Below are 25133 nucleotides of genomic sequence, written 5' to 3' on the forward strand. Positions count from 1 at the left end.
TAGAGCGTGCTTTTGCTATGTTGTTTGTATGAGCTCTAATAATATTAAGAGCACGCATGTACGTGCATACCTTAATTAGTAACATTAACAACATACTTTTGAAGTGCTCCGTTAATACTGTGCCGAGAAAACTCATATTTTTTGTAATGCATGGTGAATTATTGGCAATACATGAAGGTCTAATGTTATTAGTACCTTAGCCATGACGAAGGTCTACACGAAGGTCTGCCAGTTGCCGTACCATATGGTGTGATGCCAAAAATCCATAAATTAAATTCCATGCCTAAATTAGTTTTAATATTTAAAATTCCAAAATTCTTGGTAATTTAAATGATTTAAATCTGCTTATAATTTATTTGTATGATATTAAAATTTTAATTGCTTAAATTGCTTATATTGGTGACTTCCTGCTTCGGCAAGTGGCAAAGGCGAACACGGCGGAAAAATCCTTCTTTTTTTAAATATAGGTGACCTAAATTTCATGAGAGGTGAATGAAATAAAATAAAATCTTTATTTTAAATTTTTTTCATTTAAGAAAAATCGCGTAAGCGTATTTTCGTGCGTAATTCCTTAAATTTCCCAAATTAGCTTTTTTGGATCCGGACAAGTGAAATTTCATTCTTGGCATTTAAATTTAAAGATTCTAGACTTAGAAATTTAAAATAGGGGCAATTCTACAAGCTAAAGTTGTGAAATTTAAACTAGCACTTTTATTAGTCAAAGAGCACTTTTTGACTTGTCTAACTCTCACACACTCATACCTATATATACATATACATATTATATCACACCACAACTTAAACCCTAGGTTTATAATCCTCATCTAGCCGCCACTTACCCTCATTTTCTCCCCTTCTCTCACGCCTTCACCCATTTCTTCCCCTTGGAGCTCACGGCCGCCCATTTCCCTTCTCCCCTAGCCGCCGACCGTCCTCTCCAGCCACCAGCCGTTGTCCAGCCGCTGTGAAGGCCACCTAGGAAGCTTTTCCATCTGCTAAGACGTGTGGGTTGTGTGCTACCAACCCCTCTTCACTCTTTTTTGGTTACTACTTGAGGCAAGATGAACTTTCTTCTTTTTTTTTTAAACCCAAGCATAGATTATAGTGTGTTCTTGGTTCCACTCTTTAAAATTTCGAAATTTCATATTCACATGGTGTAATATGGTGTGTATGGGTTTTTTTTTTCTAAGAATGAGGTTGGATTTGATTTTTTATGCATCATGCTATGCTAGCTTACTTGTTGAGCCTAAATGAATAAGTTTCATGTAAAATATGAATGTTTGGGGGTGTACTTCAAAAATTCAGAATGTACCCCATTGTATTCAATCCATTTTCATGGATGTGTGATTGGATTTAAGCCTCACATGTTGTTTGCCAAGTTAATTTATACATGGGCTTTGAAATGTTGTGGAAAATATTAAGTTTGTGGCGTTTGAATCGAAATTTTTGAATGAATGGATGAATGGAGTTGAGGGGCTGCCATGGGTTGTTCTTGAGATTGTACATGTGTATTTGGATGTGTTTTAGGAGGGCCATAGGGCTGGTCATGGAACTAATAGGTTGGGTGGTCGCTTGGTGGAGTTTTGAAGATGTTGGGCTAGTGTTTGGGGCAAAAAGGGAGAGGTAAAGTAGCGATGGGCTAGGGCCTTGTCCAAGGGCCCTAGCTGGTTGTCTAGGCATGTTTAAAAGTTTTTATCATGGGTTTTTGAGGTGCAATAGGTAGAGGGATGAGCTCGGAGTCCATAGTGTCAAGAGGTCCAAAACAGAATTTTTACCGTCGCGTCAAGTCTTGGGAAACAGGTCTGATGAGGTCGGTTTTGGAGGTCTGGACAGGGGCTACCTCTGATTTTCTTAATTTATAGGATGTTAGGATAGTGTCGGTGTAAATTGGGCCTATTTCGGATAAGAATCGAGTAGGATATGTGCATTTTAAGTTGGGATGACGTGAACAGATTTTTCTATTGTCTATGGGCTATCCGGGAGTCTAAGTTATTGAGTTTGTTTGGGCCATTATAAAAAGGTGAATACTGGTCATGAGAGTATTTTAAGGTGTGTTTGAGGTGCCGGTTTGAACGGGAAGTCTTTTGAATTTTAATTAGATGAGTTATGGATTTTATGGGTTAACCGCTCGAGTTAGGCCCTTGTGAGCGTAAACTTAAGTGGTAGGAGAAAAACCTTTAAAGTGAGAGTGCTCCTCTACACTCCAATCATCCATAAAATTTATGTCATGATATCTTTTGAGTTTATGTCATTTAAATTATTCAACGTCATTTATTTGTGTGTGTGACTTCAAAGTTAATTAAAGATCTAGTCCCGAAGTCTTATAAAAAAATGCTTATGAAGGTAAAAGTTGAAATGAGAAAATGTTAAATGAAAGGAAAGTTAAAGAATGAAGTGAGTTGGTTGTGACTTGGACGTGCAATGATGGGTTGGGGGATGCCTTGGTTCACTTGCCAAATGACGTGTAGTACGAGGTCGAGAGACATCTCGGTTTTCCTACCAAATAGACGTGTAGTACGAGGTCGGGAGCAATCTCGATTTCCCTACCAAATGGACGTGTAGTACGAGGTCGGGAGCAATCTCGATTTCCCTACCAATTAAAGGGCAATGTGGGGTTCGGAGAAATCTTGGCTTCCTTGCCGGCATTGTATACTATAGCCATAGATCGATCAAAATCATAGTCACAATCGAGGATCCAAATTCAAAAGTAAAAGTAAAGGATGAATGAATAATAGTTGTGTTTTTCATCGCATATTGCTATTGTTCTTACTTCGGGCATGTTATGACTTTTTCCCTTCGTTTGAGAATCATAAGTGTACTGAGTACTATTTTTAGTATTATGCATTATTTTGAACTCTTGCTGTATTATTTAATCTTGATGGGCTTTTAGGCTCACTACTATGCTTGGTGCAGGTGAGTATGCAGACGAGGCTGCGGGGCAGGATTTTCAAGGTCCGTAGATGTTCGGTGGCACGCCCTGACCGTTGCCGCTCTTTTCTTTCCGCATTATGTCATTGTAATAAATATACACTGTCGTATGTCGTTTCTTTTTTCAGTAACAGTATGTGTTATTCCCTGCAATTATGTTGGCAAGTAGACACTTTATATTTTCCTTTCGTCTGGCGTCAAACCAGTTACTGTTCATGTATGCCTTGTGAGATGTTTACCTGGGGTTGAGGTTTATTTTAAACTGCTGTTTGAGATAGGTGGTTTATTATTCAAACAAATAGGTCATGCCAATTTTTTTTTAAATTTTTCGTATTTTCTTTATTTATTTAAATATTAGAAGTTAGAGTCGTTTCACTTGGTATCAGAGAACGGTCATTGGGCTCGGGATGTGCCTACCTCCGAACGCTGGGACTCGGGAGATCTCGCCTCAAAGTTTGTAAGATTTAAATTTTTGTTATCTTTGATTGTTTAAATGTTGAGAATAAGAGTTTTAAAGTCCCTTGAGTATGTAAAAGTTTAAAGAAACCTTTTTCTTTTAGGCATGAAATTTCAGTGTTGGAATTTGAACTTGTGTACAGATGACCCCTCGTCGCTTGCGTGATATCGAGCCGCCGCCACCGCCACCACCGCCGCCTCCACTGCTGCCACCTCCACCAGCTGCGGATGTTGGGACTCAGGTGCTATCTGGCTTATCCCGTATCCTAGAGCGCCATGTGGACGCTCCTAGGGCTGGACTTGGGACTGTTTATGAGCAGTTTAGGAAGATGAACCCGAAGGACTTTGCTGGCACTAATGATCCGCTGGTAGCGGAAGGATGGATTCGTTCGCTGGAGGTGATCTTTTGCTATATGTAGTTGGGAGATCCAGATCGAGTACGATGTGCTGTCTTCCTGCTCCAGGATGATGCCGCCCTCTGGTGGGAGGGAGTTGAGAAGACCGTGGATCCGACTACCCTACCTTGGACTGAGTTCAATAGACTTTTCGTTGAGAAGTATTTTACCGTAGATGTAAGGGTCCGTTTGAAGACGAAGTTTATGAGCTTGCGATAGGGAGATTTATCAGTGGCTTAGTTTTTGGTGAAGTTTGAGAGGGGCTGCCACTTTGTACCCTTGATTGGAGATGACGAGGCAGAGAAGCTCCAGCACATCATTGTGGGGCTACGACCCGCTATCCGTCGGGATGTACTTATGGTGGAGCCAGCCGACTATGATTCTGCGCTTAGGAGAGCTTTGAGGTGTGAGCAGACACTGAGGGATATCAGCGCTGAGGCGCAGAGTAAGAGGCCATTCCCAGCTCATGGCCAGCAGCAGCAGCACGGCAAGAGGTCGTACCATGGATCACCGCATCAGCAGGAGCATCAGGCCCACAGACCCCAGGGGCATCAGGCCTAGGGACCACAGGGGCGTCAGGCCCATAGACCCGCTCCTCCCATGACTGGGGAGAATCCAATTTGCAAGAATTGCCACAAGGCCCACTTTGGCAAGTGTCTGTTGGGAGCTGGAGTATGCTACAGGTGCAAGAGGCCAGGACACATGATAGCTGATTTCCCAGAGGCTAGGAGGCCCACAACTGGGCGAGTCTTCGTGATGCAGGCCAAAGAGGCCGACCCTGATACCACCCTGATCACACGTAATACTTTAAGCTTTTAAGTTAAATCGGTATCTTAAATTTATTTGTGGATTCATGTTGGTAAACTGTTTTAAGTGAGAATTTGGTTATACTAAGTGCTAGATATTCTTGAGTTTATTGGGGAACTTGCGTAAGATTTGTGTGTTATTGCATGATTTTGGTTGGTTATTAGATGCATGCTTAGAATTATGGGAACTATCGTATTAGGATTAGCATAGATTTAACTTGTGGTAAGGAGACCCAAATGCTACGATGTAACTGTGGTTTTTGCAGGAAGAATCTTAGTAGCTGGTGTAGCCATCAAAGCATTATTAGAGTCGGGGGCTACACATTCTTTTATTTCGGAGGCGTTTGTGCTCAAGTGGGGAATTTAGCGAGATGAGTTGTCGGTGGGATTCTCATTTATTATCCCGTCAGGTGAAGATATGACCACCAAGAGCTTGGCCAGGAGTCTTGAACTTCTCTTGCAGGGTCAGACGGTGGATGCAGACCTGATAGTGTTGCCCATGCCCGAGTTCGATCTGATTCTTGGGATGGACTAGATGGTGAAGAATGCAGTGGTTATTGATTTTCAGCAGAGATCAGTGTTGGTTAGACCGAAGGGTGTTGAGCCTTTCTGGTTTGAGGCAGCTAAGAGTCGGAGAAAGGCCAAGGTCATATCTTTTCTTCAGACGATACAACTTATGTTGGAGGGCTGTGAGACATTCTTGGCAAGTTTGACCTTGACGGAGATGCCAGATAGACCCGTTATTTCAGATGTGGATGTAGTCCTAGATTTTGGAGATGTTTTTTTGGAAGACGTTGCAGGTCTTCCACCCGATAGGAAATTGAGTTCTCCATCGATTTGGTCCCGGGTACCGCGCTAATTTCTAAGGAACCATATTGAGTTCTCCATATTCAACGTCATTTATTACGAAAATGAAGGAGTTGAAAGAGCAGATTCAAGAGTTGTTAGATAAGGGTTTTATACGCCCTAGTTTCTCTCCATGGGGTGCACCGGTTCTCTTTGTGAAGAAGAAGGATGAGAGCCTAAGGTGGTGTATTGATTACAGGGAGTTGAACGGAGTGACTGTGAAGAACAAATACCCATTGCCCAGGATTGAGGACCTCTTTGATCAGTTACAAGGAGCCTCTGTATTTTCGAAGATTAATCTTCGTGCTGGTTATCACCAGTTGAAGGTGAAAGAGTCAGATGTATTCAAGACAGCGTTTAGGACTCGTTACCGCCACTACGAGTTCCTTGTGATGCCGTTTGGGTTGACAAATACACCTGCAATCTTTATGGATCTCATGATGTGATGCCTAAAATCCAATCTACTAAATCACGTGAATTAATTTAATAAATATTAGGATTTTTATTTTTAGTTTAATTGATTTAAATTCTTTATCTGGATTATGTGCTATTAAAATATTTTATTATTTGTTCAAATGATTTTATTTTACTAATTATTTAATTAATATTTTTAATTGTTTAAGTTTATCTATCTAAATAATTTTATTGTGCAATTTAAATTGTGTTAATATTTTAAAGGTTTAGGTTTTGCTTATTAAAATGATTTTTGATTTTAATGGTTTAGTTTATTCATTTAAATAATTTTTATTGTTTAGCTTATTTGGTTAAATATTTTCGAGTGTCCAATTTATTTATTTTAAATAGCCTTAGTTTAGAGGTTAGTTATTTTAAATTATTTTAAATGTCTAGCTTATTTATTTAAATACTTTTTAATTGTCCAAAACATTTTAAAGATTTTTATTTTCGTTTGTGTATTTATTTAAATTTCATTTAAAAGTTAGTCTAGTTTGTTTAAATTATTTTAAATCACTTTGCTTGATATTTAAATATTTTACTCGTTGCCGTGACATCAGAATATTTAAAGTGTTTAATTCTTAGAATTTTCATAGTCTTACTTGCTAAGTTTTAGTAGAACTTTTAAAAGTGTGTAGCACTTTTCCTATCTCCTACACACTCAATTTTAATATATAACCCTAATTCCTAAAATATCACACACACACCCTCATTCACGCCTAAAAACACACTCACACTTCGCGACATTTCTCCCCCTTTTCTTTCACGCCTTGCCTCACCATCGATCTCATCTTTTTCTTCATTAAGCCACCGCGGCTCCTCCATCTTCTTCCTCTCTGGCGTGCCTTCTCCCTAGGCGAGCTGTTCGCTGCTGTAGCACCTCCATTGAGCTCGGTTTCAGCGACTCCAGATCGTGCAGCCCATTGTTTCTCTTTGCTTCGGCCATAGCTCATTGAGCTTCGGTTCCTTCGAAATTTTTTTTAGCTTAGGCAAGATTATGGAATTCATTCGTATGCTTTATAGAATATATTAGTTGTGTTGATTGGCATTTTGTTGTTGTAGAGAAAATATTTTTTTTCCCTTGTGCGTGCACTGCTCCTTTGTTCTCACGGCTGGAATTTTTTTTAACACTGTGATTTTGATTGCCATGAGTTTGTTATTGCACATATGAGTTAAATGATGGAGTTAAAAGCTTTGAATGCCATTGTCTATATACTTGTGTATTTTTGAAATTTTCCAGAATATGTTGGCTGCCTTGTTCGTGTTTACTGTCGTGTAATTGATGGTGATGATTGGTGTGGTGAATTAGGAGCTATCACGAATGATATGTAGTTCACATGATAGCGCTAGGATGTGTGGAGTTGGAAAGGGAGTTGGTTTAGAAGGAATTTTGATTGGCCTAGTGATAAGGGGGCTCGGTTTTGGTTGGATATGTAGGGCTGTGATGGGAGGGTTGTGATGAGTTTTGAAGGGGTTTCTGGTGAGCTTAAGCATCGGTTTTGATGCTAGGATGGTGGCTTGGAGTTGAGGGACAAATTGATAGGTTTTGGATTGATATGAAGAAGAGGGCATGAGCAGATTTCTGGAATAGATGGGGATGTCCGGAAGCGTGGGTCTAAGGCGTGGTTAAAAACAGAATTTGGATAGGGGCTCGGGTCTAGTATTGGGTTGATATGTTAATATTATGTCGGTGAAAGCGGAATGTTATTCGGTTAAGTATTGGTCGAGTTCTAGGCTATAGTTTGTATAGGTGCAGAATTTTTGCTAAGTTTGGGGCTTTCCGGAAATATATGTCTAAGGCAGGGCTAAAAGTGGAATTTTGTTATGGGCTCGGATCTGGAACTTTTCTTAGATGTCGGGATCAGGTCGGTTCAAGAGGAAATTAATCCGGTTAAGTTTTGATGATGTTCTATATTTTTGAATGTATGTGTGCAGAATTTCGAAGCCAAAGGGCTTGCTGCCCGGAAGTTGATGTTTTATAAAATGATTCCTTAGGAAATAAATTTCGAGTATGATTTTTTGGCTTAGTTCTAAGTGTCATGGAGTCATGGTTTCAAGCGGAATCCCTTTCGACTAAGAATCGAGCAAGTTACATATTTTACGGGCGAACCGCTCCAACTTGTCTTAAGCGCGACATTATGGTTTAGTTTCCTAATCCTATGGTTTGTCTCCTAAATCACCATCCCGATCATCCATGTGTGAGTCATATGCATGATTATTTATTAACATTTACATGTACGTCGTATTTACATATGCATGCTAAGTTCTTATATCAAGGCAAGAAAGAAAGTATGAAAGAAAATATTTTTATGAACGAAGTGAGATGATTGTGACTATAGAAATGACGTGTATGTGTGGGGTTGGGAGACGTTCTGACCTGCCTTACCAAAGGATGTGTATGTGTGGGGTTGAGAGAAGTCTTGGCCTACCTTACCAAATATAGACGTGTATGTGTGGGGTTAAGAGAAATCTTGGCCTCCTTTACCAATTACAGGGCAAGATTGGGTTGGGTGTTATCCTGACCTCCTTACGGCATAGTGCACTGCAGCCATGATCATGATCGAAATCACAGAGTCACAATCAAGGATCTAAGTTCACAATTACAGTTACAGATTCAGATACAGTTTATGCAGTTTCATTGATTATACATGACTTAGCCATGCATATGTTTCATTTTATGTTCTCTCTTTAATTTTGAAGTTTATTCACTTGTTTAAAGTAAGGGCACAAAACAAAGGTATTTTTAGTATCAGTTATTTTTAATCTGCGTGTGCTTGTATTTACGTAGTACTCGTTATCCCCCTCATATTCTTGCTGGGTCTTTTAGACTCACCCCACTTCTTCCTACTTTCAGGTGAGGTGTATTTTCTTGAGATCGAGGGGCAAGACTATCGAGTGGACTGCGATGCGGGCACGACACATCCCTCCGACCCATGCTCGCCTTCCGCATAGTTATTAGAATTTCTATGTTATGGATCATTTATTTTGCTCAGTTGTCAAATGCATATGTAATGTTTCGATAGCATTGTTTATGAGCATGTAAATATTAGATTTCTAATCTTGTGGATATTTGATATGTCGAACCTCTCTCTTGGGCCTCGTTCTTGTCTCGGCCTAGTTTCTGGTGTCGTCAGTATCTATTTCTTTTATTTTTATTTTGGTTGCTGTCTGAGACAGGTTGGTTGTAATATAAACAGAGATGTCATGTCGAAATTTTAATAAAAATTTTAAAAATTTCGAAAACCCGTATTTTATTTAGTTATTATATAAAAGTTGAGTCAGGGTCGTTTCAGTTGGTATCAGAGCATGGTTCTGGTTTGGGTTGTGCCTATCTTGTTCAAAGGTCTATTTCTAGAACAATCAAACCAACTCAAATATTGATGAACTAATCTTTCGTAATTCTAATCAAATTTGAATGCATTAAATATTTGTGAAAATTCAGTTTACACGCAAACCGCACACTGAAACCGAATTTTATTTCTAGTCGGTTTTACAATATGTTAATTATCAGAGTGATCAAAATCAATACCTCCTCTGTCGACTTTGAATCGATTAACATGCAAACAAACAGTTGATCAGACTATGCACAAGATATAAATCTGACAATCAATAAAATAAAATCAATTCTAAAAAATCCCAAACAAACATCCATGTTTTCTACATAAATTTGTTTGGCCCAATCACGCCGTTTTGGTTGAAAATAAACTACTCAATAATTGAAACTAGAATTAAAAAATAAAATAAAATAAAGAAATAAGAAGAAAAGAAAAGAGAAATCTTCTCTCCCAAGCCTTGTAGCCGCCTCCCTGGGGTTGTCTGCGTTTTGGAACTTCAGAACCCCCAAAAATATGTTATATCTTGTATATATATGGTCCGGAACGCCTACCAGTTTAAGGATTTTTTGGAACACATATGACCCCGGAACACGCGCGTGCGGCATAGGGCTCGCGCGTGCACAGAAGTAAAAAAACAGAGGTCCGAACATGCAACTCGCGCGCGCGCGCAGTACAAATTTTCTGCGCCAAGCGACGATTTTCAATAATTCTTATCTCAAGATTTAGCCATCGGATCGAGCTGAAATTTGGACAGCAGCTTTAAAACATCTTGAAATTTAATCCGACTGGTGTAGATTGGATTTGGATTTCTCTAAAATTAAATTTGATTTTTTGAACAAAGCTGCTCCGTAATTCACTCTTCAACAATTCATTTTCCTACAAAATTAACCCGTGGAGTTAAATACACACACATGCACTAAAACACATAAAAACACATAAAAATAATATGAATGCACACAAAATAAACATAAATTTATCACGAAATAATGCATACAAAATGCACTTATCATTGATCTTCATACACTCGAATCATGTTAAAACATCTTCCAACTTGATCCCATACTCCGCAACTCCTTCAAGACTCGGTACCACGCTTGCAAGCATTTTGTGGAGTGCTTCCTTGAATCGCTTTCTTCGACCCCTCGTCATTGGTCCTTGTGGCAGCTCCAACGGATCCCTAACACGCCTAGCAACTTTGATGCCCCCATAAATAATTGGGTCTGGTCCAACCCGAAACCGACAACCCAAAATCAGGGGACGTGAGTCAAAAATCACCTACTATTGTTATGAGACAAGATTTAAGACAATGCAAATCCATTCAAACATGCATCATGTACCAATTCAAGTTAGATGGACCTATTCAAGACAAAGGGAAGAGCCCTTGACTCAATCCCTAGTTGCTGAGCTCACTGGGCCGAGCCCTATCTAGGCATGGTAAAATCCCGACCCGAGCCCAATAATCCATATTTTTGGAAATATAATTTGAGGTCCATCTAGTCTTATTTTATGAGAAGCCCAGTCTGGGATGGCCCTGTTAGGGAATGGGCTCATAATCATAAATTCATGGGCTTGAGCCCTAACTGGTATGGTTGGAGCCCGACCCGGGCCCAGGAAGGGCCCAATATCTAGAACCTTCCAGTATTCTCGGACACATGAAGATCTGCAACAGATAAGAACAATATCTTATGAATCCAAGATTTGATATGATTTCAGACTAATCAATTAGAGCCATACTCTAACACATGTTCTACCTTGACAAGGTAACCTACCCCTCCAAGCCCCTATAAATACAGGTATGGTTCATGGTGCATTCATTCATCTCTTCTATTCACTTCTTGTTCACGCACTCACACACGTATATTCCCTTGTTATTACTTTCTGTAAAGCTCTTTCACTTTAGAGCACTGACTTAGGCATCGGAGGGGTCACGCCGAAAACACTTTCGGCGCCCCCTAACTCAGCTTTTGTATGTGCAGTGCACGTGGAACCCGACCCGACCCACTTTGTGGAGGATTTGGAAATTCGCTCTACCAGACCGAACCCGGAGGAAAATTTCGACATCATCAATTGGCGCCGTCTGTGGGAATTTGAAGAAAAAGAATTGAGATGGCTGATGCGAATGGAATCAACGCACAAATAAATCAATTTGTCACTACCACTGTCGAACGAGCGTTAGCTGCAAGGGGGGAAGCCAATCTCCCCCCACCAGATCAGAACGCACAATTGGAGGAGATCAAGAAATTGAAAGAAGAGATGGAGCTCTTGAAGAAGAAGCAGTCCGGATACCTAGCCATGCCAGCCCGAAATATTCCTTTCTCTCCTGAAATACTGGAGTCCGAACTCCCCAAAAACTTTAAGTTTCCACATGTTGGGGAATATGATGGAAAAGGGGATCCGAAAGAGCACCTGTCCCATTTTGAGAATGCTGCGTTGTTGCACAAATATTCTGACCCGATCAAGTGTCGGGCTTCCTCAATACTCTGATAGGGCCAGCACAGCAATGGTTCAACCTATTGCGTCCAGGGGATATCAAGGAATTCAAGGATTTTAGCAAGGCCTTTTTACACAATTTTTCTAGTAGCAAAAAGCACCCCACAATCACTCTCAGTCTTTTAGCTATCAAACAGCAAGGTCAAGAAGATTTGAGAGAATATATTCGTCGATTTAGTGCTTTGGCCCTTGAAGTACCTACTGCCACTACTGATCTGCTCATCAGCGCTTTCACCCAAGGACTTACTATAGGGAATTTCCTTAAATCCTTGATCAAAAACCCGCCGTCTACATACGATGAGTTGATTGCTCGGGCCGAGAAATATGTGAATTTAGAGGAGATACAAGTTTCTTGGTTGAATAGGGGGATAGACAAACCCCAAATCCCAAAGGACACCATGACCCCTAACACGCCTCGGAAGATGGGGCCAGCTCCTCGACCCGAGCTGCTTGGACAATTCACATCCTTCACCCCTCTAAGGATGAGTAAGACTCAGGCCCTGCGAATATGCAAAAAAAAGACTTCTACAAAGACCCCCATGGAGTGAGCAGGGGCCTCGCAGGCCAAAATTTGATAAGTATTGTGATTTTCACAATGAATATGGGCACATCACCAATGACTGTCGACAATTAGAACAAGAGATTGAGAGGATAATTCAAAAAGATGAGATGATGAAATATATATTGGTAGCACGACAAGGAGGAAGGTATCGGCCCGGAAAAAGGGATCGGGATGGTCCAGACCATTTTGAGCAAAAGAAAAGAGGTCATGGAACACCCAACACTTGAAGAAATATTACGCATAGGTGCCTGGACAATCCTACTCTTCTACCAAGCCTCATAACACAATGGGTTGTGAGTTATTTCATTAATTTTGTTTTTAATTTTGTTAACAATAGTAGCAAAGTTATTTTGTTATTTTTCAAATTTTGAAAATATCTTTTGGAGTTATTAATGAAAAATACATGTTTTTGTCAAACGCAAAGAATTCAAAATCCCGACAAGCTCGGCAATATATAAACCCATGTCACTCGTGGTTATCTCAAAAGTCCGACCAGCTCGGCAATATATAAACTCACGCCACTCGTGGTTATCTCAAAAGCCCGACCAGCTCGGCAATATATAAATCCACGCCACTCGTGGTTATCTCAAAATCCCGACCAGATCGGCAATATATAAATCCACGCCACTCGTGGTTATCTCAAAAGCCCGACCAGCTCGGCAATATATAAACCCACGCCACTCGTGGTTATTTCAAAATCCCGACCAACTCGATAATATATAAACCCACGCCACTCGTGGTTATCTTAAAAGTCCGACCAGCTCGGCAATATGTAAATCCACGCCACTCATGGTTATCTCAAAATCTCGACCAGCTCGATAATATGTAAACCCACGCCACTCGTGGTTATCTCAAAAGCCCGACCAGCTCGGCAATATGTAAACACACCCCACTCGTGGTTATCTCAAAAGCCCGACCAGCTCGGCAATATGTAAACCCACGCCACTCGTGGTTATCTCAAAAGCCCGACCAGCTCGGCAATATGTAAAACCATGCCACTCGTGGTTATCTCAAAATCCCGACCAGCTCGGCAATATGTAAACTCACGCCACTCGTGGTTATCTCAAAATCTCTACCAAGTTTGACACCTACTACGCACTTCATGGTCAAATTCAAAGCCCAACCAGTTTGGCACCTACCACGGACTTCGTGGTCAAATTCAAAGTCCGACCAGCTCCGCACTCACCCAGCCACTCGTGGTCAAAATCAAAGCCCGACCAACTCCGTATACAGCACGAAATTCGTGATCAAACTTAAAAGCCCGATCAGCTCGGCGTACATCATGCGATTTGTGGTTGAATTTTAGCAAAATTCCAGCTCGGAGTATGCTTTACACTTGTTAAAATTTCATAATCTTTCCAGCTCGGGAATATACTTTGCACTTGGTGGATCTTTAAATCATGTTTTTAGTTAGGGAATATGTTTAATGCTTAAGCAAAATTTTGCTATATTCCAGCTTGGGAATATGTTTAGTACTTTGCAAAATTTTGTCATATTTCAGCCTCGGGAATATGACTCATACTTGTTAATTCCAGCTTGGGAACACGATTTATAGAAAACTCACAGTTGTACTCCTATTCGAGATATGATCTGTACGGAGAAATTTTATCCTACTCGGTTCGGGATCCAACCAGACCACTTAGTCTAAACTTCATACTTCTTTTAGACCAGAAAAGGAGGTACTATTGATGCCCCCATAAATAATTGGGTCTGGTCCAACCCGAAACCGACAACCCAAAATCAGGGAACGTGAGTCAAAAATCACCTACTATTGTTACGAGACAGGATTTAAGACAATGCAAAGTCCATTCGAACATGCCTCATGTACCAATTCAAGTTAGATGGACCTATTCAAGACAAAGGGAAGAGCCCTTGACTCAAGCCCTAGCTGCTGAGCTCACTGGGCCGAGCCCTATCTAGGCATGGTAAAATCCCGACCCCGAGCCCAATAATCCATATATTTGGAAATATAATTTGAGGTCCATCTAGTCTTATTTTATGAGAAGCCCAGTCTGGGATGGCCCTGTTAGGGAATGGGCTCATGATCATAAATTCATGGGCTTGAGCCCTAACTGGTATGGTTGGAGCCCGACCCGGGCCCAGGAAGGGCCCGATATCTAGAACCTTCCAGTATTCTCGGACACATGAAGATCTGCAACAGATAATGACAATATCTTATGAATCCAAGATTTGATATAATTTCAGACTAATCAATTAGAGTCATACTCTAACACATGTTCTACCTTGACAAGGTAACCTACCCCTCCAAGCCCCTATAAATACAGGTATGGTTCATGTTGCATTCATTCATCTCTTCTATTCACTTCTTGTTCACACACTCACGCACGCATATTCCCTTGTTATTACTTTCTGTCAAGCTCTTTCACTTTCGAGCACTGACTTAGGCATCGGAGGGGTCACGCCAAAAACACTTTCGGCGCCCCTAACTCAGCTTTTGTCTGTGCAGTGCACGTGAAACCCGACCCGGCCCACTTTGTGGAGGATTTGGAAATTTGCTCTACCAGACCGAACTCGGAGAAAAATTTCGACATCATCAAACTTGATCATCATGCGAGCCAACCATTTTCGCATCAAGTATCGACTAAAACATTGCCACATTTTCTTGTACTCGGGCATATAGAGAATCTGTTAGTTCCAAAGTTCAACAGTGCACGGCCACGGGCTTCTTAAACTGTTTGATTCCAATAGGAATCCAATACTTATCCAATGTACCAAACAGGGCATTAAAGTTTATTATGTTTTAGATATTTCATAAGCTCTTTTATCTCAACCTCCAACAAATAAAAATCACAATTTAATCGATGGCCACAGGGCAACGAATCTCAATGACGTGTTCGAATCTCAATGTCCGAAGCTCAGCAGCATGGGGCTTCTCAGTGGTCCTTTGTCTTTTCTGTTTGGACACAAATATATAGGTAAAGCTAACAGAACAATGTCTTGCGTATGGGGCGTGGTGCCACTTCCCTAAATCCTCTGGTGTTTTTCAAAAACAAGAAACAGACAAAGCATCAAACACATTGGAAGCGCAAAACAACTGAAAATCCGCTGAAAAAGGTTGATTAAACCCTCAAGAATCTGCCCTCAGCCATTTCCAGCCAAAAACAACCATGGGTCTTTCTCCATTGCTTCTCCTTTACCCTCTCCTCCTCACGTTTTCTTTGGCAAACTCCATTTCCGAGTTTACAGCTTTGATGGACTTGAAAACGAGTCTTGACCCGGAAAACTTGCATTTGGGTTCATGGGTTGTCCCAGCTGACCCTTGTGACGGGAAATTCGAGGGGGTTGCTTGTAATGAGAAAGGGCAAGTGGCTAACATTTCACTTCAGGGTAAAGGGTTAGCCGGAAAACTGTCGCCGGCGATTGGCGGGCTGAAGTATTTGACGGGGTTGTACCTGCATTACAATTCTTTGTACGGGGAAATACCGAAGGAGATTGGAGACTTGACTGAGCTGAGTGATCTGTACTTGAATGTGAACAACTTGTCCGGGGAGATTCCACCGGAGCTTGGGAATATGCAGAACTTACAAGGTACTTGGATTTCTTGTCTTTCTTGCAATAGTTTGTGAAATTTACCTGTAAAGGAGCTATCTTTACACTTTCCTTTATTGTTTTCTTTCTACAATGGTTATATTCTCTCCCCTTTCTTCGCCATTTTTTGGCCCCTTATTCGTGTTAAGAGTTCCTATAGAGCATTAAAATCTTTTGGAAAAACTTCATGAACAAGGACTGGGTTATATGTGACGATTTCTGATTTGGGTTTTACCTGGAAAGATTAGTGTTTAGTAGAAATTAGTTTTCCTGAGTTTAAATTTTAGAATTTATATGGGATTTTGATTCCTTTTGACCGAACCTTATCTGCATTTGCATGCTTTAACTGAAAAGTTTCACGCTTCTGCTCTTTTCAGTAATCAACGTAACTTTCCCTTTTCTTATCTATATTTGTTTAGTTCCAGCTTCAAAAATTGAATTCTTTGGGAATATTTGCCTTGTAGAGACTCTTTTCATTGAGCTATGATTTTATTTTTCCCCTCGTCTTGAAAGAAAACATAAAATTTGTAGAATCTTGATATTGGGTTTCTGTGATTCCTTTTACTGTTTGTCTCAGCTCTTTGATTCTGTTTGGGAACTATCTCTCTGTAGTTTTGCAGCTGTGCTACAACCAGCTCGCTGGAAGTGTTCCCACACAGCTGGGATCACTGAAGAAGCTTAACGTGTTAGCGCTGCAATCCAATCTGTTGACTGGTGCAGTCCCTGCTAGCTTGGGGGATTTGGCAGTGTTAATGAGGCTTGACCTCAGTTTTAATAGGCTTTTCGGATCGATTCCGACTAAACTAGCGGATGCTATAATGCTTGAAGTTCTCGATATTCGAAACAACTCTCTCTCTGGAAATGTTCCTCTGGGTAAAGTTATACCATTTTTTTGGTCATTTAACCTGTTCCCAGAGACTGAATGCTATTTATTTGATTGTTTTTTTACTATTGAAGCTCTGAAGAGATTGGTGGATGGATTTCGGTACGAAAATAACGCGGGATTATGTGGAACTGGTTTTTCATCTCTTAGAAGCTGTGATGATTTAGGGCATTCCGGTTCGAACTGGCCAGAACCTTATGCTGGAGGCGCAACTGGTTTCTCGACGAAGAACATTCCAGAAACTGCTGATCTGAATTTGAATTGCAGCCGAAACAGTTGCTCAAAGGCGTCTAATAATTCCCACGCTTCAGTGGTTCTTGGACTAGTCGTAGTTGCGGTCTTTGTTTCGGCTGCCAGTATTTTGTCTTTCTCTCTATACCGAAGGCGTAAACAGAAACTTAGTTGCGCGTTTGATATCTCTGACATTCACCTCAGTGCTGACAATGCCAAGGATTCTTACAAGAAAAATGGTTCTCCACTTGCCAGCCTTGAATACTCTAGTGGCTGGGATCCTATGGCTGAGGGTCGACGATTTGGTTTTTCGCAGGAGGATATGCAGAACTTCAGGTTCAATCTTCAGGAGGTTGAGTGTGCAACACAGTACTTTTCAGACAAGAATTTACTGGGAAAGAGTAACTATTCGATGACATATAAAGGAAAACTAAGAGACGGATCGGTGGTTGCTGTTAAGAGAATCACAAAAACTAGCTGCAAGTCTGAGGAAGCTGAATTCTTGAAGGGACTTAATGTCTTGACTTCATTGAGAAATGAAAACTTGGTTCGATTAAGAGGGTTTTGTTTTTCTCGGGGTCGTGGTGAGTGTTTCCTCGTTTATGATTTTGTTCCGAATGGGAGTTTGTTCCACTATCTTGATCTGGAGGAGGTTGATGGCCGGGTTCTTGAATGGTCAACCCGAGTTTCTATAATAACCGGCATCGCTAAAGGTTAGGTTGTCAAATACCTTTATTTACTTGCATCTTAACTTGGATTAATCTTAATTATAGTAACATCCAATCTGATTCCAGAATACTTTTGTTGTTTTCGCACAGGTATAGGGTACTTGCACCGGTTCAAGGTGAACAAACCATCTTTGGTACACCAAAATATTTCTGCCAAGAACGTGCTAATCGACCAGCAGATTAAGCCCTTGCTATCCGATTCAGGTCTTCACAAACTTCTCACGAGTGACACCATCTACTCCTCCCTCAAAGCCAGTGCTGCCATGGGATACCTTGCTCCAGAATACACAATCACAGGCCGTTTCACTGAGAAGAGTGATGTTTATGCTTTCGGGGTTCTAGTTTTCCAGATTCTCTCCGGCAAGCGAAAATATGGGATCTCTACACGAGCTGCAGCTGAGTCAGGAAGCCTAGAATTTGTTGACTCAAATATCCATGGAAAGTTCTATGAACCCGAAGCTGAACTGTTGGCAAGAGTCGCTGTTTCATGTACGAACGAGTCGCCAGAAGATAGACCCTCCATGGAAGCAATTGTACAAGATCTCAGTAGCTGATTTTTCTTGCTTTGGTCAAGATGTTCTCCATTTGTAGGTGTTTAGCTATATTCAAGCTAGATTGGCACTGACCATTTGACAAGGGACATCGTTCAATATGTTGTCTAATTTGGAGCCATTTTTGTTTGGACTAAGATAGCTGCAGCTGTATGATGCTGCTGCATTCTAGTTTCTTTGTCCAATGGATTTAGGAGTCTTTGTAAACTCTAAAAATAAGTTATTGTTTGTAGAAAAAAAATTTATAATCATTTATTTTTAGAAGTTGAAAACAATATTTTTCATATTCGAAGAATGATTGGTGTGGTTTCTATTCATGCCATAATAAAATTCATGGATTGAATTTATTGCAAGAAAAGAAAACATCTCACACCTTAGGTAGTGGGTTATTCGTGGGTTAGTCTTCACTACGCCTTCTATTCATATTTTAGTATAATTAGATAATGCGTGTTTTTTACATTTTTATGAAAGTTGATATATGTTTAGATAATTGAAGGGATTTACATTTGACCACATCCAACAAGGAGAGACACTCTATGCATAACATTGTATAATCCGTGGTTCGTTGAGCTTGTCTTATTTTGACCACAATTGCTGCTGAAAGGAAAATATGTGGTGGCGTCCAAAACATAATTTATCCTCAATTAAATTCTTTTAATCTATATTTACTAATTCATGTTTTGTCTTTTTTTGACTCTTTTCTATCCTTAATTAAAATGATTACTATATTTTATTAAGTGATATGATTAGATTAGTTGATTATTGATATCTTTTATTTAAAAGAGCTGTTTTCTAACAAAAGATTTGTTTCCATCTTGGTAGGTGATGAGTTATTACCCAATTTGACTTTCTCCCGGGCTCAAGCTTAGTGATTCAATCCATTTGGGTCTCATATTATTTAGTTATTTATCTGGACACTTTATCAGGGCCCATAAATTCCTAAAAGCCCGTAAGAGGCTCAAGTCCATGAAACTCTCCGACTATCTATAAATAGCTCAAGTTCTCTCATTGTTAAGGTACGCAATCTATAGTCACATGCTCTAGTTCTCTAGAACTTTTATTGTGCAAATACTGACTTGAGCGTCGGAGTGTCTTCGTCGGGCAACCCCCGGCGCCACTCACTTTACTTTGTGATGCAGGTGACAATCCACGAAGTTCGTTCTCCAGAATCGTTTGAGTATTAATCCGGCTACACGGATCTCCACAGATTACCCAGATTTTTTCCAATCGGGTAATATCAATTTTTTGCTACATCAGCTTGGCGCCGTCTGTGGAAACTTGTTCACTGCGTCATTGAGAATGCATACTCCACTACAAACATCTCAAGGAAATAATTGCAATGGAGACTCACCTCCCATCTCCAAACCACCGCCTGAATTTAGTTTCATCCAAGAAACGTTGACAGTCTTAATGGAAGGAACAGCCGCACGCGCAGCAACTGAAGCGGTTGCTCAGTTCGTGGAATCCCATCAACGCCGATGCACTGACAAGAGAGCTCATAGAAGAGGGCTCTCATCTCGTGACCCCGATAACAAAGACCCAAAGAAAACTAAGTCTAAAGTAAAAGACAAAGCTCTTGAGGGGACCAAGAAAAATACTTTATCATAAAGAGGGTGAAACAAGTGCTCACACAATTCGCGACGTCTCTGACGAAAACAAAACCACTAATCCAACCCGTGGAGATGGATCTCACACATATGCAACGGGAGAGAATTCGTCAGCAATCTTGCCTGTACGTCGGAGCCCGTTCACTAACGTCATTCTATCTGAAGCATTGCCTAAGGGAGTCAAAATCCCCAACCTACTTGAGTTCGATGGAACTGGTGATCCTCAAGATCATATTGACAAATTCTACGCGAAGGCAGATTTATATGACATCACAGATGCGGCTTACTGCAAGATATTTCGAACAACGTTATCAGGGCAAGCTCTCACATGGTTCAATAAGTTGCCGTCCGAATCCATCGCCAACTTGGAGCAACTCATCAGCGCTTCATCCAACAATTCTCAATTAACAAGAAATACCCAAAAACAGCAGCATATTTATTCACAATTCTTCAAAAATAAGGAGAAAGTTTGCGAGACTATGTTAAGAGATTTACTCACGCGGTTCACGCGGTCCCACACTTGAACCATGATATGCTATCTGAAATAATGCAGCAGAACTTGCGTCCTGGAAGGTTCAAGGAATCTATAGCAGGAAAATCTCCGAACACCTTGGAGGAGCTGTTGTCTAGAGCGGAAAAATACATCCGCATCGAGGAAACTGATGAGTTGCACTCCTCGGAAAAAAGAAAACGAAACGAAGAATACAATGAAATATAACGCAGGACAGAGAGTTATGTCAATCTAAAGAAACTCTATACTCATAGAGCAAACACCTGCAAGCTAAAATAAATTGCTTGCCGCTACTTTATTTACTCTGCAGATCAAAATTTTTATTTAATTCTCTTTTATTTTAAGTTTAATAATAAACTTACGTTGATTTGTTTACTTTTTTATTTAATTATATAGGAAGGAACTCAACTCCGTTAACGAATGCTTAACTCATGCGCCACGACCCATGCATTCATTGAGGCTACTCATCCATCAGAGGCTTGGCCAGCCCTGTAGGACTACCTAAGCCACGATGCTGTAAGAGGTCAAGACGACAAAAATACAGTCCCGGGATACCTCACCACCTAGCAAATAGAGTGGGTTCAGGACTTCCCCATGAGACAAAATCTTAGAAACTTGATCCACTCCTAAGTACTCCATGTTAAGCACTACGTTATTTCTCCTAGAGCACAACAAAAAGTCATAATGACTATAAATAATTTACAAAGTCATAGTGACTATAAATAATTCACAAAGTCATAGTGACTATAAATAATTCAAAAAAGTCATAGGGACTATAAATAATTTACAAAGTCATAGTGACTATAAACAATTCAAAAAAGTCATAGCGACTATACATAATTCATCAAGTCATGGCGACTGTAAAAAAAATTTCAGAAGAAGTCATAGCAACTATAAACAATTTAGAAAAAGTAAGAGCGACTATAAACAATTCAAAAAAGTCATAGCGACTATAAATAATCCAAGAAGTCATAGTGACTATAAACAATTCAAAAAATTCATAGTGACTATAAATAATTCACAAAGTCACAGTGACTATAAACAATTCAAAAAAGTCATAGCGACTATAAAATTTTTTTTCAGAAGAAGTCATAGCGACTATAAACAATTCAGAAAAATTCAGAGCGACTATAAACAATTCAAAAAAGTCATAGCGACTATAAATAATCCAAGAAGTCATAACGACTATAAAAAATTTTTCAGAAGAAGTCATAATGACTATAAAAAATTTTCAGGAAAAGTCATAGAGACTATAAAAATTTTTTCAAAAGAAGTTATAGTGACTATAAAAAATTTTCAGAAGAAGTCAGGGCTGCCCATGTGGAACTGGGCAGCGACGATCGCTGCCCGTGTTGCCCTTCAAAAATTTTAATTTAAAATTTTGTTTTGTTTCAAAAACCGAGGCTAAAAATTTTGTACAATCGATTAATTTTAATCGTTTGATCTGAGAGCAACCTGTCTCTGACGCCACTGTTGGAACACGTTTTCAGATCATAGATCTGATACCCGGTGCAGCGGAAGTTTAAAAAATTTTATATGGAACGATTTCATAACATGGGTATCAAATCCTAACGATTAAATTATGCAAGTAAAATAATAATAACAATTAATATTTTACCTCTTCAAGCTATGGCTTGATTATGGACTCCAACAGATTAAATCTGCTCTTGTTGTAAATCCCAAGAACTGATGACTTGCTCGATCAACTCCTGAATTAGGTCCACGAACAGAAAACTAAAACCCTCTGATTGATTGCACTAGAAATCAATCAGATGTTTATCGAAGAGATTAAACAGATTTGATCTGTCAATTCAGAATGTAATTTTTCATAAAAATCACAGACTGAATTCTCTCAAAAAGGAATAGAGGAATTCGAAAATTCCCCTTGGAATAATCTGTGTGATTTTCGAAAAATCCAAGGTTGGAATGAATGATATTTTCGAAAATCACATGCATATATATATATAATATATATATATATATAATTTCTAGACTGTATTAATTTATAAGTGTATTAGGACACTAACTCCTTAGGGCCCATATTCCATAACTTAAGCCCAACAAGCCAAGCCCGTTATTATAGAAATTAATATAAAATTCATCATGACTCCGATTAACAAACTGATTTCACCAATGTGCACAGAAACCATTTCTGCACCTTTTAAAGTCAAGATAATTTTTCTGAATCCGAATTCAGTGATTTCCAAAAATGCCCATCCCTATGTCATTTTAGGAAATTCAACTCTATTTAGTTAAGAAGTCCAACTTCTCTTTCATTAAATTTAACTCTTTAAATTTAACTATCTCAACGGGGTTTAGTAATCCATTACTTGTGTAACCCTCAATGGTTCAGGGATACAGCTAGCCGTGGGCTCACAACTCCTTGTGACTCGGAACAACAATTTTCGACTTACCCATCGAATCATGGTAAGAGCGCCTAGCAACATTGCCCCATGATTTCCTAGGTATCACTGATAGTGCCTGTAAGAACCAGTAGGTTTTGGTTAGCGTACAGTACGGTCCCTTCATCCATATATCCCGATCGAATCAACAACCATTGGCACATCGAGAGTCGTTCGAGATTCGATAACTATGCAATGCATCTTGAAGATCAAATAGTGACATCGCATGTGCTACTAGGAAACCAAGTAACCTAAATCACATCGAGTACTCTGGCCATAGATTTGTCACACTAATATCTCCCCAGATCGCATAGGATATCCACACTCGCAAGCGTGTGGTGAATTCTTGACAACAAAACATCGACTCCTATATGTGTCGTAACTGTACCCAATCCCGACACCTGATGACCCTCATAGAGTCGGTAAACGAGTCAAAGTACAGTACTAGCATATAGAGTCTCCATGATGTTTCAAGTAATAAAGACTAATGGTGTACAACCAAAACCGCGGACTTATCCACTCAATTAATAATAACCACTTGGAAAGTTCGAATAGGGTAGTTCAATCATTCATCATATGAATATCCATTTGCATGCTTTGAACATCTCTATGTTCCATACCAATGAAACGTGGTACTTGGCATCGCAAATGCTAGTCTCGATCTTGAGCGATCCTTATCCTTATTTGCGGACTGCTCAATTGACTAGGAACTATTTAGAATATACAGTGACTATAAGTTGTGTTTCATGATAGTGATCTCTCTTTATTCACTATCTCATCTTACTTACACTATAGTATATTCAAGGTCTTTATCAAAATAACAATAGTATATCACAATATAACATTATGAAGAAAGATAAAGAAAATGCCATTAATGTATGTAAATTATATTAAACAAAGATTGTTTACAATAAGAGACTCTCAAAGCCCTTAGCCACAACTTGGCTAGCGGGGCATCAACTCTTTCAGATTTTAGCTAACCATCCAGGTACAGAAGAACCAATAGTAGAAGAAGTCGAGCTCCCTGTATATGGAGCGAGGTGCATCCATGAGTATTGAAGTTTGATGGATCTAGCACAGATGGAACTGCAGGGTCCTTGGAGCTTTTTAAGTAACCTCACATCTGGTTAATGACTTCGAGGAAATCATTTTCCAACAACATACCAAGACGACAAAAGTGGAAAGCCGATGAACTGGCCCAAATCACCTCTAGGTTGAAATTTTCCTAGGAACTTACCCACCCATTGGTGTTTATCCAAGAGAAGAACCATCCATCCACTTTCCAAAGGGACTACAGGTAGAAACTTTTAATTTAAATTCTAATTTGACAGGTGATTAGAGAGAGAAGGTGAAGGAACCTTTATAGTTCCCCGAGAAGACGATCCCACATGACTTGGAGATGCGTTGGGTTCCCCGAGTCACTGGAGGCCAGGAAGCAGGAACCAAAGACAAGGATCTCAGGCAAGTTTCAATGAGAAATCCAACAGAAGGTGCGTGTTCCTAGCGTGCAAGAAGAACAAGGCGGGCAACCATGTGATGACTGTCAGAATTCATGTATTTGGTTACTCAATGCTAGCATAATGGCCTTCTAGATCATTTGCGATGTTTTTTTCCAAGCTATGATCATAATATTTCAAAATTATATCCAAGCATATTGGCTCGTTGGGCCAACAGCTTGCGGGAGACATTTGTTTAGCCCAAAAATAAAATTATTTTTCAGCCCAAAATATAATGAGTTCTTTGGCCTAGTTCCTGAAGATCATGCAGCCCAACCATTTCGGCCCATTAGAAATGAAACCCAAGAACCAAAAATCCAACATCAAAAATTGAAATTGGGAGTTATATTCAAAATCAAGACCAAGTCAAAATCAATCTTGGCAATAGGAAGTGATGAACGTGTCCCATTATGAAAGGTGGTGGAGTGGGAATTTATGAAAAATTAGAGACAAAAAGCAATTGGGAGAACATTTTAGAGGGACAATCAATCAATCACACAAATCCAAAACAACTCCAAAAGTTGCTCTCGATTTTACATTATTTTTTCTACAGATTTTCATACTTTCATCTTTGTTTCATGTTTTTAAAAATTTCCAGTGTACACTTTTGTTCATATTGCTGAGTTCCTCGAACATTCCAGCACCATGTTTTTATGGCAAACCATTGTCATTTTGAATTTTCAGTAGCATAGTTAGATTTTCTATGACTATTAAGAATTTTTCTTCACAATTTCTTATGTTTTTTGGTGTTTAACCGGTGGAATTGAGACCGACGACAAAACCGGGGCTCACATTCGCTTGTTTTTAGAAGTTAGATTATATTGTTCATTTTTATTTTATTTCGGCACTCACGTGCCTGACACGCCTGCAACTCACACAAAATTCGCCAATTTTTATGTGCAAA

The 25133-nt window shown here is 39.7% G+C and overlaps 1 protein-coding gene across 1 annotated transcript; it reads left to right on the forward strand.

The window, feature by feature from the left end:
* Positions 1 to 15228: 15228 nt before the first annotated feature.
* Positions 15229 to 18452, forward strand: LOC140865176 (uncharacterized). Its single transcript, XM_073269725.1, has 4 exons — positions 15229 to 15820; positions 16433 to 16693; positions 16778 to 17647; positions 17753 to 18452. Exons 1-4 carry the CDS (start codon positions 15400 to 15402, stop codon positions 18214 to 18216), a joined length of 2016 nt encoding a protein of 671 aa, XP_073125826.1. The 5' UTR covers positions 15229 to 15399; the 3' UTR covers positions 18217 to 18452.
* Positions 18453 to 25133: the final 6681 nt, after the last annotated feature.

Source organism: Henckelia pumila, chromosome 4, assembly GCF_033568475.1.
Source record: "Henckelia pumila isolate YLH828 chromosome 4, ASM3356847v2, whole genome shotgun sequence".
In the NCBI taxonomy this organism is placed as follows: Eukaryota; Viridiplantae; Streptophyta; class Magnoliopsida; order Lamiales; family Gesneriaceae; genus Henckelia; species Henckelia pumila.